The sequence below is a fragment of the Hyperolius riggenbachi genome, chromosome 12 (genome assembly GCF_040937935.1).
Source record: "Hyperolius riggenbachi isolate aHypRig1 chromosome 12, aHypRig1.pri, whole genome shotgun sequence".
In the NCBI taxonomy this organism is placed as follows: Eukaryota; Metazoa; Chordata; class Amphibia; order Anura; family Hyperoliidae; genus Hyperolius; species Hyperolius riggenbachi.
This window is the reverse complement of record NC_090657.1, coordinates 51,809,786-51,827,594: the sequence shown is the minus strand read 5'-3', so window position 1 is coordinate 51,827,594 and position 17,809 is coordinate 51,809,786. Positions and strand designations below refer to the sequence as shown.

The following is a 17,809-nucleotide window of genomic DNA, read 5'->3' as shown; positions in this document are numbered from 1 at the left end:
TGATTTATAAAGCACCAACATATTCCGTGGCTCTGTTCAAAGTAAGAAAACAAGCATCGGCTACATAATGATACAGACAATTATATACATCAAATATGGACACTGGTACAGAATACAGAAATTGTGATTACAATTACAAATGGAACATGATGAATAAAATGTAAAACAGAGTGCAAGCTAAAGACTGAGGCCTCGTTCACATTGCACACGTTGCCGTCTGTATTTTGGCAACATATGCGGGAGGCAGAACCGCATGAACCAACAGAAGTGCATAGACTGCACTGTCTCAGGTTCACATTACATGCGTTGCATACCGGTGCGTCCGCTAACGCATGCTGCACGCATTTTTTAGCAAAACGCGCGGCTGACCCATTAACCCCCTTTCTTTCCGAATTTTAGGGTCTTAAAGCGGTGCAATATTTTTGCACCCTTTCAGACCTTAAAACCTGGAAAAAAATCATGCTGCTAGGGAGATCTGCAGCAGCCTAGCAATCACTCACCTCCCTGGGCTCCCGCGCTGCAGTTAGGCCTCCATCCTCCAGGTGGAGCTGCAACTCTAAAGTGAAATTTGTGAAAAAGTTGAGATCTCACCAGCAGGAAGCAGAGCCCCAGAGGAGAGAAAGAAGAATGCCAGCCGACGTCGGGATCCCCGGGAGGTATGTAGAAATGCTCCCGCTGCGTGCACTGCTCGGCATACAGCCTCCAGCGGCCACCCCGAGCAAAGGTCGGGATCACCGCTCTTAGCTGTGGTTTTCCGCCCCGACCCTAGCTAGGGATAACCGCCAAGGAGGTTAACTACATGTAATGATCTGCTCAGCTGCCTGTGCAGGCAGGCAGCCTTTTGACCACTGTTCAGGTCTGCATTCTGCAGGTCTCTGGAAGAGAGACCTTTTGTCAGTATTGCAGCTTGCTGCTGAGGAATTTGCATATGTTTGTCATGCAGATTGCCTAGCCACATCCCTTGTGGGCTTGCTCTATAAAGAGCTATATTTCCCACAGTAAGTTGCTGGTCATAAGAGTTAGATCCTGTGTGACACTCGCCGGGAGTGTCAGCCTTGCTCTTTGTTGAAGATTAGCCTAGAGTAATCCCTGGAAACTGCACTGGGCAGGTTTCCTTAGTGCAGTTAGGATTGCTTATCTGTTTTGTTTGTCTGTTGCGATTGTCCTGTCCCAGCGGTGGTCGACAGGAAATCGTTCTGTGTGTCTGGGTGCTAACCGGAACAGCGGTTGTTACTGGTAGCCCCGTCTGATCTGTTTCCCTGGATCGCACTAGCATCCTGCGCTAGTGCTGTGGATCCTTCTGTTCTGCTACTCTGTACCTGGATCGCACTAGCATCCTGCGCTAGTGCTGTGGATCCTTCTGTTCTGCTACTCTGTACCTGGATCGCACTAGTATCCTGCGCTAGTGCTGTGGATCCTTCTGTTCTGCTACTCTGTACCTGGATCGCACTAGCATCCTGCGCTAGTGCTGTGGATCCTTCTGTTCTGTCTTCCTGGATCGCGCTAGCCACTTTCGCTAGTGCTGTGGATCCTATCGTTCGCTTATTCATGTTTTCGTGTCTGTCTTGTCTGCTACGAACGCTTGCTGGAGGCTCGGTGAGGTAACCGTTAAGCAAGCGCTCGCGTCCTCTGTTTCATGTTTGTCTGTCAGTGGTTAGTTAGGCGTGTTTGTCTCTATTGTGCTTATCACGTGGAGACCGCGCATAAACGCGTGCACTGTTGCGAATGAGTGCGGTGTTCGCGTTTAGCTAGCGTTTGTTATTTTCCGTATCTCCTCATTGTATGATTTGCTGTGCCTTTGCTACTCTCGTGCTCTGCCTTGCTGTAACCTTGTGTCACGTCTGGTGATCGCACCTCTCGCGATCGCGTTCCTATTTCATATCTGCTGTGGTGTGTGCACCGTCGCGGGTTGGCGACTGGTTTGGTGCACACACATACAATCTGTCTCTGTGCTCATTCTCAATCGCCTCTCTTGCGATTGCATTCCGTCCCTTCGTACAATCCCTGTCTGGCGTGTGTGGTAGGGCAGAGGAGCTGTTCCTCTGCACTCCACAGCTCCCCCTGTCGACAGGGATTTCCCTCTACAGGTGCATTGCACCTTCTGCTGGGTTCCCGCAAATTATACGTTTGTGGAGGATTTCCGCAGTGTCAGCGCACACGTCTTGTGCGCTGATAACGGAGAGAATTCCACAATCGTTACACTACAATGAATGGGATCAGCCATGCAACGCATATAAACGCAGATTGCATGCGATTATACACATTGCGTTCCGATCGCACGGCCATCTGCGGGTTGTAGTGTAAACAAGGCTTTATGCTGGGAATACACGGTTCGTTTTTTTAGGTGATTAGATGGTTCGATAGATAATTTCCGACATGTCCGATCTCCCTTTTGATCCTTTCGCCACTCGATTTCTGATAGAAGTGAATGGAAAAAGATAAGAAAAACGAGCGGAAGATAAGAGAATCGACTGCAGAATCGAGCGGCAAACACGATCGAGAGGAGAAACGTATGGCAGAAATGCATCGTGTATTCCCAGCATAAGTAACAAATTCCAAGACACAAAAAGGTGAGAGAGCCCTGTCCATGCGAGTTTACAAGCTAAAGGGATTGTCGGACTCTAATGCTGGGAATACACGGTTCGTTTCTGGCTCTCGCTTCTCCTCTTGATCGTTTTTGCCGCTCTATTCTGCAGTCGGTTCTCTTATCTTCCGCTCGTTTTTGTTATCTTTTGCCATTCACTTCTATCAGAAATCGAGCGACGAAAGAATCGAAAGTGAGATCGGACATGTCAGAAATTAACTATCGAACAATCTAATCTCCTAAAAAACGAACCGTGTATTCCCAGCATAAAGGCATTGTACTTTATGTCACTACAGAGCCTCTTTAAAGTGCACCTGAGTTGCACAATAAGAAAAAAATTACCTGGGGCTTCTTCCAGCCCCTCCCTTGCTTTCCTTATCTGTCACTTAGCTCCTCCGGTAAATGCCCTGTTATCCTTGGCAGTCAGGGTGTACTGTGCATGTGCAGCCCGGATCAGGCGCGACGGGGAGCACGAGCAGCTGGCCTGCGCCGACTGGCGAAGATAACAAGGCATCTACTGGCGTAGCAGGACGGCGAGGCACCGATTAGCTGGAAGGGGGCGGGAGGAAGCTCCAGGTAAGTATATATTTTTTTCTTATCATTCATCTCAGGTGCACTTTAAATAGTTTTTCTTTTGATGGTGTCCCTCATCTCCATCCCCCCAAAAAGTTGGGAAGTATGTCACAGTCGTAGACATGGCCGCTATTGCTTTTATATGCATATCATTTTTCTTATATACTTTTATATCAAATTTTATATACATATTGGGTTTTTAAAAACTAATCATTATCCAAAGCATACAAGGAGAAAGAGATGACTGCTGGGCAGAAAGGTTAAAGTTTCCCTTGGAGTTCTGCTTTAGTTCTGGTACTATTAGGTAATACAGCTTCCAAGAGAACCTCGTCATACAGGTGTTTTTTGCTTTGTGACAGAATTAACTATTTTGTCGCTTGATAGCATGCGGTGAGGTGATGCAGCCTTCTGGCAGCTAAAGGGTAAACACCCCCTCCTTTTGTACAGGGTAATAATGCCTGCCTAGCTCACTCTACACACTAGTAGATGGGGGAGGATATACTGGGACTGGGAGTGGAATCAGATTACACATCCTGCCTGAGAAGGGAGAGCCTGAGTCACAGAGGCAAGGGGTGGGGGGGAGCTTTGCAATGCTATCTCACTTGTCCATATCATTGCTGAGGAATCACTACTGATTTCACGGGACCTGGGCAATCAACAGGTCATGGAGGACATCTACCTCAGCTTGTAAGGATTCTGCTTTGGACCATGTGAGGGATACACACGCAGAAATGGCTGAGAGGTAAGGCTGGATCTGTGTGGGACAGAAGAACAAGTCTGTTGGACATTCTGGGCTGTGTGTGCAGCTGATAGTGTGGCTGAAGTTCCCAAAGTGTGACAAAGCACTACAGGGGGCTGAGTTCCCAGGACTGCTTTGCTCCAGACAGAGCTGATCCTGGAGGCTCTATTTGTCTGAACTTTATTGCTCTGGTCCAGTATACAGTGGCCAGTCTCCTAGCCTGGCCAGCACTTTCTATTCTACTCCCCAAGGTCTTATATTGTAAACCACACTAGTGTGTGCTGTAAACTTTGTTGGTTTCAGTTGGTTGCTCTGTGCAGCAAGGCTTGTGAGTGTTTTGCTATATTATTATGATCAGTTGTGAGAGAGTAGTTCTTAGGACTATCAATAAGAGATAACTTATAGTTTGTTTGTTTTTCGACTATCAAACATCTTTATTAAAAGTGAAGATTTACTAAAAGTCAAAATTACACACTTGTTATAGTTTTTGTTTTTTATTCTGTATGTACTGTAGGGGTATGAATTTTTTTGGACATAATAATAGAGATGTCTATGTGCTTTTATGATGATTATACAGCGTTGACCTATTTCATTGCACTTCACTGAATACAATTCATTCACATCAGTCTGTGTGCCTAATGGAGCTTGTGTCCCTCCTGCCGTCGCATACATGCAGTAGGGACGGTAGTTAATATCTGGATGACAACTTTTGTAGTACGGTTTTAGGTTATGGGAAGTAGAAAATGTAATTCAAAGGGATATGTATGTCCACACAGTGTCCTATGTCCTACAGAGGGAATCGAACCCATGAAAACGTAGAGTGAGAGGAAAAATAGACCAGGGCTGTTGTTCCTAGCAACAGGTCCAAAGTTACTTGTCCTTCAACATGACTGGGTATGATTAAGGGAAGGGTCTATGTTCGTTAACTGGATATGTTGCCTATAGCAACATTCAAGTCTTCTGTTTCAAAGGAAACGACTGAGAGACGGAGAGACAAGCCGTGTGGGTGACATCTGGTGCTAACATGGCGCACCTGCTTACAAAGGCCAAGCACTTTAAAACTTCTGACTGAAAGAATCTGGTTGCTAGGGGTAACCGCTTTATTGAGTTGCCGATACACTATACAATCTTTGTACAATTTTGCCAGCATCTGTGTACTATAAAACAGCAACAGATCGGATATGACTTGGGATATTTCAGCAAACCCCGAAAGCTCTGTACACACGCTAGATCTCGGTGTCGGAAAACGATTGGTACCCGACGGTTAGCAAGGAGCAAACGATGTCGGCGCACATTTGAATTCAGCAATGGTCTGTCGATCGAATCGTTACCAAAAGCCTGAGAATGAGGCTCCGGAAGTGCAAGATGTGCAACATGAGAGTACTTTGAATGGAGCGACTATTGTCTGAAACGATCCACCAGGACGGGTCGATCGACTTAGCTGATAATCACACTTTTTCAACATTGGGACACTTTTATTATTTTTTTTAGATGGTTCTCACCCAAACCGTCAATTATCGTTTTTTTTTTTTTACGACCACGATCTTGCGTGTGTATGGAGCTTAATACTACAGAAGACATGATAAGATTGACGATATTAACTTCAGCTTGTGTAGCGTTTGTGCCAATTACTAGAAATCTCCCCCATATAATTCAGTTGGTATTTGTAAATACGGTAATTGTATTTTTTTTTTACCCTCATATTTCCTTAGTGTCAGTTATTAGAAAGGGCCTCCATAGAATCTAGTTGCTAGGGGGTAACTGCTTTACTGTGCCTTATTTTTTCTCCTTGTTATAGTTGCTGAAAGGGGTTTACGCAGAGTTTGGTTGCTGGGATTAGCTTATTACTCTGGTGTTTCTTTGTAACAGTTATTGGAGGTCATATACAGAATTTGGTTACTAGGGGTAACAGCTACCACTGTTTCTATAGTTTTCATGCTGTCAGTTACTGGAAGTGACTTCTGCAGAATCTGGTTGCTAGGGGTAACAGTTCTACTATTCCCACGGTTTTCATTGTGTCAGGCACTGGAATTCACCTACGAAGGTTGCTCGGGGTAACATCTCCTCCGTGTAATTTTTTCTTCCAGTTAACTTTGTGCCAGTTACTGTGAGTCACTCGTGGCATGTGCTGGTTCTGAGCAATGGAGTTGTTTTTGCTCCAGTATTGTCATCATATTAGGTATCTTTTGTCACATATTCACCAGTAGAAAATGAGTGTTGGAAGGTCCCAGTGTCCTTTGCTAAGAAGACTACTGGGGCTTCTATATATATATATATATATATATATATATATATATATATATATATATATATATATATATATATATATATATATATATATATAGTAGTTATTTGTTATTACTATCATAGTATAGTTGCAGAGTGGCAACATACTAAACAGTGTTGTACATTAAATTGTTAAGGAGTATTGTATAATCATTTTGTTGTGATAAGTAGTGATGAAGTTATTGGCGAATGAAAGAGAGGAGCACTGAAATGTGAAAATTGCTCTGGTCCATAAGGGGAAAAACCCCGTAGTGGTGAACTAGTTAAAAGCATGAGAGAGTCACAGAAACCTGACACAAGAGAGGAGGAGGCACGTTCCATCAGGTGTACAATCTTAGGGTGCTCACACTTACAATTACTGTTGCCTGCAGGGATTGAGGCTCGATCCCTCAGGCAATAGTTCTCGGCTGAGTGCTGTACAGTGCTGTTCTGTTGCTGTGGAAAAGGCACGACGGGCAACACAGCTCAGAGTGGGAAGGAGCAGCACAGGAGCCTCAGCCTGATAATCTGGTGCACTGGATCTGTCGGTGAAGCATCATCAGGGCCAACACACACACACACACACACACACACACACACTAGATTCTCGGCAGAGATGGTCCCGACCTGCCGCCTCACACGAAAACCATGTGGGCTTGTACTGTGTACTTAGTCAGGCAGAGTCAATCTTAAGCTAGGTACACGGATGAGGCGGCCATTAAAGAGAGCCGTAGGTGGGCTCAAAAAATGCACACAAAAAAAAAGTAGACTACCTGATCCGCGGGGCTGAGCGGATCAGGTAGCCGCAAAAAACGCCGCTCCCATGGGTCACAGTGGCCCACTTTCACTTTTGTGACCTTTGGGTCAGGTAGCTGTAGTGAGAGATTGTGTGTCTCTCAAAGCGTGCAGGGAGGTGGGGAGAGGCAGGAGGCACGACCATAGAGAGGGAGCTGCCCAATGGCAGCTCAGGAAACCTTGCAGGAATGCCCCTGGCTGAGGGTTTAAACAGGGAATTCCTCTCCCCTGTGTTTACCTCCGAGATAGCGACAAACATTGTTGCTAATCTCGGGGGTCTATAGCGCGTGGGGGGGGGGGGGGCAGAGAGCGGCGGTTGGAGGACACAGAGCCATGTCATTAGGCAGAGGCTCTGTGTCGCATCTGCCCCCCGAAGATCCGATCGGGTTCTGTTTAAGGACCAGCTCTACCAAGAATGTAGCATGATTCCGGAGTATCCCGACATTGCCTAAATATTTGGCATTCTGGATATTTTGCAACACTAGCATCCTGCCGACCTGCGACTGCATCCTCACTACTCTGCCATGTGTCATGTGTCTTTCCTCCTCCCCTTCATAGCGCCTCTAGGCTAGTGATGCATTTGTACAGCGAATAGATTCATTTTAGTAATTTTTTATTTTAATGCATTGTGACTGTAATTTTACTCTTACTATCCTGGGCTACCAGAAAGTGATACATTTGTTTATTTACATTTGTTTTTACCAGGGCTGGGGAGTACAAAAATCATCAGAGTCCTACTCCAGGTACCCAAATTTGCTCAGACTCCTCAACTCCAACTCCTTAGTCTAATTTTTACAAAGGCTATGGATATGGTTCAAAAACCATCTGACTCCAACTCCTCAGTTTATTGAAAACACCAACTCCAACTCCAGGTTCCCAAAATTGCTCTGACTTCGACTCCAACTCCACAGCCCTGGTTTTTACTTTTGTCATTACGAATGAACATGGCCACTGATCGGGGTCATGTCCATTCATTCCAGGCACTTCAATTGGCTTGAGAAACACATGTTCCCCTTCACCAATCACTGCCATGTCAATCCCGCTGTGAACGAGCGGCAAGAGCACCCGCAGCAGCAACACTGGTTGAGTATATGCATCCATATAGACTAGCGCAGATAGTCATCCAAATAGGAAAAAGTGGTTAAAATGGATCCGAGGTGAACTTTTACTCATTGCATAATTGTGTTCCTTTCCTATTGTTTATAGGGCATTCCTCAAGCCAAATAATTTTTCGTTTTTGTTTTAATACTCGAATTCCCTATAAACTAAATAAACCACACCCACAGGTTTTCAGAGAGCCTTGGCAGTAGCAAGGGCTCATGGGAGCTCAGTCTGGGCAGGAGGAGGAGGAGGAGGTGTTACTAGTCATTGATTTCAGAGGCGGAGGGAGGAGGGGGATTAGGTTATTTTCACTAGCTAAGTGCTCAAGATACAGGTAAGCCTGCCTCTGTGTAATGTTTACAAACAACATGGCTGCTGTCATTGTATCACAGGAAGAAGTAATCATTTTCTATTAAAGCTGTTTGCAGCTAGATTTTCTATGTAAACTATCTAAACTTTAGATAAAATATATAGACAAGTTACTTGTTATAGTTAGTTTTTCATCTCGGATCCTTTAACTGTGAAAGGTTTGCCATCATTTTGCCTCCTGGTACCAAATGCAGTCAGATTTCACCCAAGCCTGTACGAAAAGCGATTCCTTCACTTGCTTTATACTACTTGCTATACTGCAGCGCTGTTTGACTTCATAAATTTTTTTCTTTTTTAAATTCAACTTGGGGCACTATGGGGAGCAAAAAAATGTAAAATGTAAAATACATAAGTACATATATACTTACACTTGTCCCTGAGTAAATGCACCATAAACTTTTTGCTCCCTTTGTATCTGTCACTTACCGGCAGATTTTTTCCCCACTATAATAGAAAAGTGATACAAATGCTTATCGGCAAGTTTTTGGATTAGTTCATCTCCGCATGGAGGATTCTCAAAGTTTTAATAGTTTTTAATGCTAGGTACACATGATACGTTTTTCTGCTCGATTTTCCACCCACTCAATTTTTCCGCTCGATTCGCTTATCTTCCGCTCTTTTTTCTTATGTTTTTCCATTCGCTTCTATGAGAAATTGAGCGCAGAATCGATCGGAAAGGAATATCGGACATGTCGGAAATGATCTATCAAATCCATCTATTGAGAGGAAAAACTTATGGTGTGTACCCAGCATAAAGCATTGCTTGAGACGACCTGCATAAAGATATTGTCTGGCCTGCCTACTCATGCCCACACAATTCTGGCTGTTGGACTTTGCCACTGCCATTAGAGGAGTGCCTTCGAAAATAAAAGAAATTGTGAGAAATGTCAGATGAACTGGTCCAAAACCTGTCGGTAAGAGATTCAGAGTTGACAGATATAATGCCTACTGTAAGTGACAGCTACATGGGAAGTAAAAACATGTGACAAATGTACATCTTATGTGTGTGCTTAAATACATTTAGATTTTACAGTTTTTGGCTATAGTGCTCCCTTAAGTGTAGCTGATCTGACGTGTGATGTAATGAGATAAACACATAGGCCTCAATTCACCAAGCTTTATCAAACACTTTATCAAACGTTTGATAATTTAACTTATAGGTAAAATCTAATTTTGAATTCACTAAGGTGTTATAGATTTATTAAACATTTTATCGATAAAACATTTGATAAATCTATAACATTTTACTGAATTCAAAATTAGATTTTACCCATGAGGTAAATTATCAAACGTTTGATAAAGTGTTTGATAAAGCTTAGTGAATTGAGGCCATAGGTACATCTAGTACTAGCCCTACTAGGAAATTGTCTGAAATCGCTTTCTGTTTTCCTATACAACAAGTTGCTATGTATGCAAATGAGGCAGCCAAATAGAAAGTCGAATTTAGTTCCATGTCCTGAAAAGTAAATAGAAGGAAAAACATGTTTATCTGGCTGAGGAAACAATGCTGATAAGGTTTTAGAGTCATTACTTCTGATTGTGTTGTAGCTGAATTAAGCAGATTTCAGTTAGAACTCACTTATAATAATATGAGACCCTGTTCTGTGTTAAGGCCCTCACACCCCTGACTTAAGTGGACCGAGGCAGCCAATAACGACCACCTCAGTCGATAATTAGGCTTGTGAACGGTAGGCGGCCACCCCCAACATCCAACCTGCAAGCTATCCACCAGGTGGATCTACTCATCCCCAGAGATGCCAATCCCCCGACGATCCTATTGTTTGTTCCCCTGCCCGCTGCATGATGACGCAAGCGCTGCTCATCGTCCCTCTGTCGTCCTCGTGCCCCTCCATAGCAACACAGCAAGTCGTCGGCTACACAGCTGACGTGTGTGCAGCCCGGCCCAGCGATGATGCCCTCGGGGATTAGGTCCTGATATCCTACAGGCGACATCAGTCAAAGGTGTGTACGCACCTTTACAGATCTATGTGTGTACAGATTGACATTGTATAAAAATCAACAGCGGGGACTGAAAAATTGTTTTTATTGTCATAAGTTCAGCTCTGCTTTAAAATGAAGTAAGAAAAAGCAGAGGTGTTGCCCTGAATCTGAATTTGTAAGGCTGATTTATATATATGTCTCATTTGCGTTTGCTTCTTATGCCTGTTATTACCCTTTGCTTGTAACTTACAAGGTTTCATTATAGCCAGGCTACACTGCCATTATCAAATTATAGGTTGTGCTGTTATGGGGATTATATAAATTGAGGTTGTACAACTCCTAAATGGTCTCACAAGCTCTTCCCTGGCCACACTGTGATGTTCTGGAAGACGTACCTTTGAGGCTGATGGTTCGTGACAGACCTTTTTGGGGAAAGGGGGGGGGGGTGGTAAGGGAGGGCTTGTCTGCACTTTGGCAACTTTTGGGGGTTGAATCTCACATGTGGGATTTTAATTTCTTCTGTGGAAACAGCAGCTGTAAAACTGATTAAAGAGGAAGGGAAGGAGTGTTAGCTGAGCAACAGGCAGGATTTCAGGGCTCACTGTTGTGCCTTGTTAAACAAGCTTGGACTAAGCCTTTTTTTAGTAGAATGTAATTGTTACGCTTTTCTTTTCTCTTATAAAGCCCTTCTTTGGTTAACCACCTTGCTGCTAGTCCTGACTGATTTTTGGACAACGCTGATCCCGCTCAGTATTATTGGCTTAAGCAATTGTTCGTTTGGATGCTCATGCACAGTCTGTGGACTCCTGTTTCTTTGTGTTTGGGAGCAGGGAGCAGGCGATCTTTAATTGGTCTGTGAGACTTTTTTGGATGCCTCCTTGTTTTATTGGTTGAAGAGCTCCCATCAGAGCTGATTTATCAAGGGCAATGCAAAGAAAACTGGAGAAAAAAAAACTGGAGCCGCTTCCAAAAGTCACTTATTATAACCTTCTTTCATTTAAACCTGGAACCTGATTGGATGGTTGCACTGAGACACGTTTTCCAGTTTTATTTGATCCTTTGTTGATAAATCAGCCCCTCTGCATCTCTCACCGCTCCCACTTATATTTTCTATAGGTAGTATGGTGCTACCCTAAAGACCTACCAAATTAAAAAAAGCTAAGACCATGGCTAGTGCTTACTAGTTCACCACTACCTTGCGTAATCACCCTTCCTTCCTCTTTTTCTCCATAGATAGTGGGGTGTGCAATTCCCTCATCCCAGGTAACTGTGCCTGTGTTTGGGCTGGGACCATGGCATTCCTATCTAGCCCAGTGGCCCTAGCTGGCCATAGAGTAACATTAGATGGCGCATTCATGTACTCAGGCCACCTAGTGTTAGTAAAGGAATCAGCACTATCTCTGCTGTTTGTTTTCTTCTTTAGGTTAAGAAGGGCTCTAAGCTATGTATATGGAATAATAGATTTTCATCATTCATAATGATTGTTTGTGATTATTTCAGGTAACGCTGTACTGTGTGCACAGGTGACTCTAGCATTGGGCACCTTCCCCTTAAGCAGTTAGCTATGGTAAAAAGAATCTTCCTGCTGTTGTTGTTGTTGAGTCAATCGGATGCCTCATGCGTATTCTCCGCTCTCCATAGGACAGACCAGACTGCTCTACAAGCAGCCAAGCATGACTGTATGAGGATTATTTACAAACTGTCACCAGAAAAGTTAATGAAATATTGTTTCCGGTGACAGAACGCCTTGTGTACTTGGTTTTAAAGATAACTCAAAGCAAGTTAAGAGTAAGATAACACATAGCCTCTGGATGCTGTAGGTGCTTCCCATGCCCTCCTCGCTGCAACTCGCCAAGGTCCTCCAGGAATATCAGGACCGCGCTCCTCCTCTGGCACAAGCGTGGCTATGCTGCACCCGTGCCTGCACAGCAGCTCAGATCTGTTTGCTGGGCTCCTACCTGAAGAGGAACATGGCCAATCTTCATTCCGACAAGCCCTTGTCGGAATTCTTCAGGAGGGGGTTCCACGCTCAGCAACGGGAGATCGGAGGATGGTGTTAGAAACATCTATAGCAGGGATGCCAAACTCCAGTCCTTGAAAGCCTCACACATTTTTGGTACAGCTTGATGAGATTGCATCCGGAAAGTGTGGTTCATCAAGTAGAAGACATTTTTCCATTTCTCAGTCCATCCTAAATACTGGCTTGGATATGGCCTTCAAGGACAGGAGATATTGATCTATAGGATCAATACCTCGGATCTATAGGATCCAGAGGCTTCCTTCTTCTTAGGTAAGAATGTGTTTTTGTACCCATGGTTCTCCTCAGATTCACTTTATAGCAGTGGTTCTCAAACTTTTTTGGGTGAGGGCGTCCTTGATGGCTTTGAAATTTTTTCAAGGCAACCTTCGGCAAAAACACCTTCTGAAATGCCATTATGACCCTTCCTAAGTAGCGTCCCCCCTCTAAGTAGTCAGTAACTGCCCCCCCTGGCAGCTACCCCCCTCCAACTTCAACCATGGCTGCTAGGACTTAAGGTTAACTGGGGGGTAATGCAGCTGCATTGTATATCAACGTGCAGTTGCACTGCCTGATGAGATTGCACAAAGAATGGGGATGCATGCTGAGGCACCCCTGGGAGGTGCCTAGGGCACACCAGGGTACCGCGGCACCCAGTTTGAGAACCCCTGCTTTATAGTAATGGCATGTCTGCCGCCATTATTTGTTGCTGTAAAACCTCTGAGGCTCTAGACATTGGATTGTGATGTGAAGCCTGTGTGGATCGTGCACTTGGGGTTGAGGTGCTTTGAGTTGCACAGAGGGTGTGCCTCTAACTCACTGCTGAAAGCATTTGGAGGGCACCCCTGTGGTGCTTGACCTTGGACTAGAGAAATGGCTTGGCATGGTTGATAGCTTCATGAATTCTCTTTAAAGCATAATAGAAAGTATCTGTTGTTCATGGACTTGAGCCATTCATATTCAGAGCAACCTATTCATGGAGTCACGGCACTGCCAATGAACAGGCTCGGTGCCAATGCTCAAGTAATAGCAAGTGGCACATGGTGTTTTTGTCTGCGATATTCCCTGCGAGAGTGCATAAAAGATGAATGTGGATGGACTACGTAAAGGGGACTGTTGTCATTTTGAACAAATTGATGGTGTTGTAGCGTTATTTGCAGACATGCTTGTTTGGTGAGTAATTTGGCGTGTCTCACACTCTAGGCTGGCATGGTTGAGTTTACCTGGCACTACAACATTATAATGCAGTGACTGTATGACAACTGAAGGCCTGCTAACCATATAAAACTGATTTCAGCTGTTATTATTGTAGCGTGATTAAAACGGGGCCTGACAAATACCAGGAGCCAAATAGCCATTGAACCATAAAAAACTGCAGCAGGCGTATAACTTTTTAAATGTTTACTCTGATCATGAATGGACCTGACTTCTGAATTGAGTATTCATTTTTCCATGTCTGATAGAGGATAAAAATAGGTATCTCTTTGCCTGAGACAGCATGATCCTATTCCTGCCCAGTTAGTCAACTTGCAGTTCCAACATGTGGAAAAATACAGAGAGCCCGTTTCACTAAAAGTACGTACATCCAACCAACTGAACGACCAACTCATGTACATACTGCGCGCGCAAGCAAAACGACGGACTACAGGACATAGTAGCATTCAGTACTAGTGCGTAGTTCAAATGATATAGTACACATGTGGCAAACTGCACAATATTAGCCCAACAGTCATGTGAGTCGGCCCGCCAGTTGGCACATTGCCTGTTATCAGTAGCTCTTCTAGTGGTTTGCCACTCATACACATGCCTGATTGTCAACTAGAGCAGTGTTTCTCAACATTTTATTGGTATGTACCCCTTTTAAAACCCTGTACTCACCAAGTACCCCCTAGCATAGTAAATATTATCATAAGTACCCCTTGACAAATATACATTTAATTATAGTACATGCTAATTGGTTCTAAACAATGTCCAAGCATTTACGGTTGCTTTATATTAGCTAAAATACTAATTTAGTGATGTTTAAATAAGATTTATCATTTTCTAAAACTCTAAATTTGTTATTCTTGGTTAAATATATCAAGTCCGAGTACCCCCTGGACCCATCAGAAGTACCCCCTGGGGTATGCGTACCGCATGTTGAGAACCTAGGAACTAGAGGACCAAAATCAGACAGCAATCAGGTGGATTGGTTGAGCTTTAGTATGGGCCTTAGGGCATTTACAGTAATTCCTGATGCCGGGAATACACTGGTCGTTTTTGCGGCAGGTAGATGGTTAGATAATTTCCGACATGTCTGATCTCCTGTTCAATTGTTCCCGCTCGATTCCTGATAGCGGTGAGTGGAAAAAGATAAGAAAAATGAGCGGAAGAAAAGAGAATCGAAACGACCCGTGTATTCCCAGCATGAGGATCGCCAGATTGTATGCTCTCAAGACCAGGGTCCTCTTCATAGTGTTTCTTGTTTATGTTGTACTTTACCAAATGAACATGTACCAGTATTGGTGATGTTTCAAACCATACATCAGTTATGTCTGTATTGTGTTGCTGGATGTCCTGATTGTACAGTGTGCTTAACTACCCATGTGTCTATGGTCCCCGCTATTAACAGTTTTGTATTATGTACAACGCTATGGAAGATATTGGTGCTATATAAAAAAAATAATAATCATAAATGATGCAACAAACATGGACTCAATGTTGTTTTTAAAGAGTATGTTGTTATAAATTTAGGAACACAGTCTTATATTTAGTTCCCACACTCCTCTTCATGCATGGCACGGCCATACTGCACCTGTGCACTAAGTCAAAACCACTCGTGCGGGCACAGTACGGCTGCACTTGGGGGGGGGGGGGGGGCGTGTGGCCTCACAAGCATATCAAACAAGCTCTTCACGAATATGTTCCGGGGGTGACTGCCCCGCAACGGTGGCTTCCCTCTTTGTTGGTAAGTATCTAATTTTTTTTTTTTTTTACTGCTTCGGGTACACTTTAAGGTCACTAATTGTCTAGAGGGACATTTAAGCCTCAATTCACTAAGCTTAACTCCTGTCTTTAATAACTCTTCTGAGCTGTTTTACAGTTATCACAATTATATCACCATGGTGATAACTGTAAAACAGCTCAGAAGAGTTATTAAAGACAGGAGTTAAGGTTAGTGAATTGAGGCCTTAGTGTCCCTAATGTTCCTATAATAGTTCTAAAGCTTAGGGAAACTATGTAACCTATCGCTATGTTTTATGGTGTGGAAGGAAAATAATTTTCTGGAGGAAATTTACACAAGCATGGTGAGGACACCTAAACACTGAGGGATACCTAGCACCGGACAGCAACAAGTTCTTGCCACTTAGCTGCCATGCTGTGTTGAAGCTCTGGGTAGAAATTCTTTGGTTGGCTGGTCAGAAATCCCTTATACTGTCACTTCCTGCACCACAGAGTTTCACACTGTCACACAGCCAGCTTTCCCAATACTTCAGTCATTGCCCTGCCCCCTTACAATCTGGACAAGCAGCAGCTCCTCTCAAAGTCCTCTGTTTTCAAGTCAACATCATGTGACCAAAGTTGAACAGTATTTCTAGATGCAGAAATCTGCTTTGACACTAAATGCTTACATTTGGGCACTTTGGTTTCAGAAGCCATTAGTTTTTGTTCCGAATTGGTCTTTGAAATTGACATTGAAATTATATTTGATTTCCCCACCATGTGATGGTTTACACAACGACACCTATCTGCCTCTAGTATATTGATGTCCTTGTCCACACTGAGACCACTACTGTGAAGTGAATTTTTAAAGCTCTCTTGTGACTATTGATTTGTGTCCTTAAATAGCTGTCGCTGCTGTGCTGCCTAGACATGCTCGTTTAAAAGCTGTCTTTTTTTTGTTAAACGAGTTTGTGCTCAATGACACTCATTGTGTTATTTTGCACGTGATCAGCTATTTGGCATGTGTGCTTTTTGAAAGGCAAGAGCGCCTTACTTCCTGTTTCCTTCAGGCCCTTCTTACCATACTGTTTAATCTTTGCAAACTCCTGAAGGAAAACTCATGACGGTCTTATGTGACCGACAAGTCACTCAGTCCAGCAGAATGCAGTGTTAAGTCCTGGCCTGGGTGACCTCCCAGGCTTAAAGCAGAATTCTTGATGGTGGAGTAGAGTTGATTAAAGTGGACCTGTACTCAGATCTCCCTCTCTGTGCTAAAAGATAAGCAACAACATACCTTAAAAGAAAAATATTTCTTTGTTACAGCTTATACAAATCCTGCAATAAATCTGCAGTGTGTCTAGTTCCTGCTTTCGTGGAAGCAGACTGAGGGCTGGTGCACACCAGAGCGGTTCTGGAGCGTGTTTTTAAAACGCGTGCAGGGGGAAATCCGCTTGGCTAATAAAGTGAATGGGATGGTGCACACCAGAGCGGGTCGTTTTTCCCACAAACGCAAACTCGGGGGCTGCAGCATTTTTTAGATTTCTGAGGCATTTCTGCCTCAATGTTAAAGTATAGGAAAACGCTAGATCAGAGCGGTTTTCCAGGCGTTTTTGTTACAGAAGCTGTTCAGTAACAGCTTTTACTGTAACAATTTATGACATCTGCTACACAAAAACGCTCCAAAAAAGGCTAGGATTGTTTAGAAAACCTCTCTAAACATGCCTAGAATCGCTCTGGAATCTGCTTCAAAAACCTCTAGTGTTTTGCAGATCTGCTAGAGGTTCTTGGTGTGCACTGGGCCATACTGTTAACATTCTGTGTTTACAAATTAGCTGCTCTGCCATGGCAGTCAGCTGACACAGCTGGGAGATCAAATTACAACTTGTGATTAGTCAAAGTAGAGGGTGAACAGTCACCCTGGAATTTAAAAATACAAATGGACACCGGGAGCCCAAATGGTGCAGTACGTCACAAATGCTGTGAGAAGCAAAACAATATAAACAGAAGGTACTCACAAAGGGAGGTTGCAAAGGAGCAACCAACCACTGCAGGCAGGTGGAGATCAATAAACCGACTCCACTCGGGGGGGGGGGGGGGGTCCATGCTAGCCAGGTATAGTCACACTTTTTGAGAAAAAGGCCCGAGGGGCCCGTAAACTGGGTCCAAGTTTATCCCAAACCATATCTTTAACATTTGAAAAACCTGATCAATGTATCTCACACTTGTTTCATTTTTCCCCAATTATGAACAAAAGATTGAAAACTCTAAGGGCTGGTTCACACTTGGCGCTTTTTCAGGGCTTTGCTGATCTCCAACGATCAGCAAAGCGCTGCTACTAATGTATCCCTATGGGAAAACACATTGGCGTTTGCGATTTCGATGAATCGCAAATGCACTGCATGCAGCGTCTTTGGGCCAATTGAGCTGTGATTCTCGTTTTATTGACTGGAATCACAAATGCAAATCGTGCAAATAGCTATATTTTCCCACTGAATCGCGATTG

General features: G+C 43.8%; 1 protein-coding gene across 7 annotated transcripts in view; it reads left to right on the top strand.

Moving 5' to 3' along the window:
- Positions 1-17,809, top strand: part of LOC137542203 (rho GTPase-activating protein 39-like) — a 246,130-nt gene that overhangs the window by 97,549 nt on the left and 130,772 nt on the right. The window contains exon 1 of one of the 7 annotated variants that reach the window (XM_068263944.1): positions 3,733-3,899. The exons of the other annotated variants lie outside the window; for them this stretch is intronic. Within the exon in view, the coding sequence (XP_068120045.1) occupies positions 3,889-3,899 (11 nt within the window). The 5' untranslated portion in view covers positions 3,733-3,888. Of the gene's footprint in view, positions 1-3,732; positions 3,900-17,809 lie in introns of those variants that run through there. 7 annotated transcript variants of the gene reach the window in all.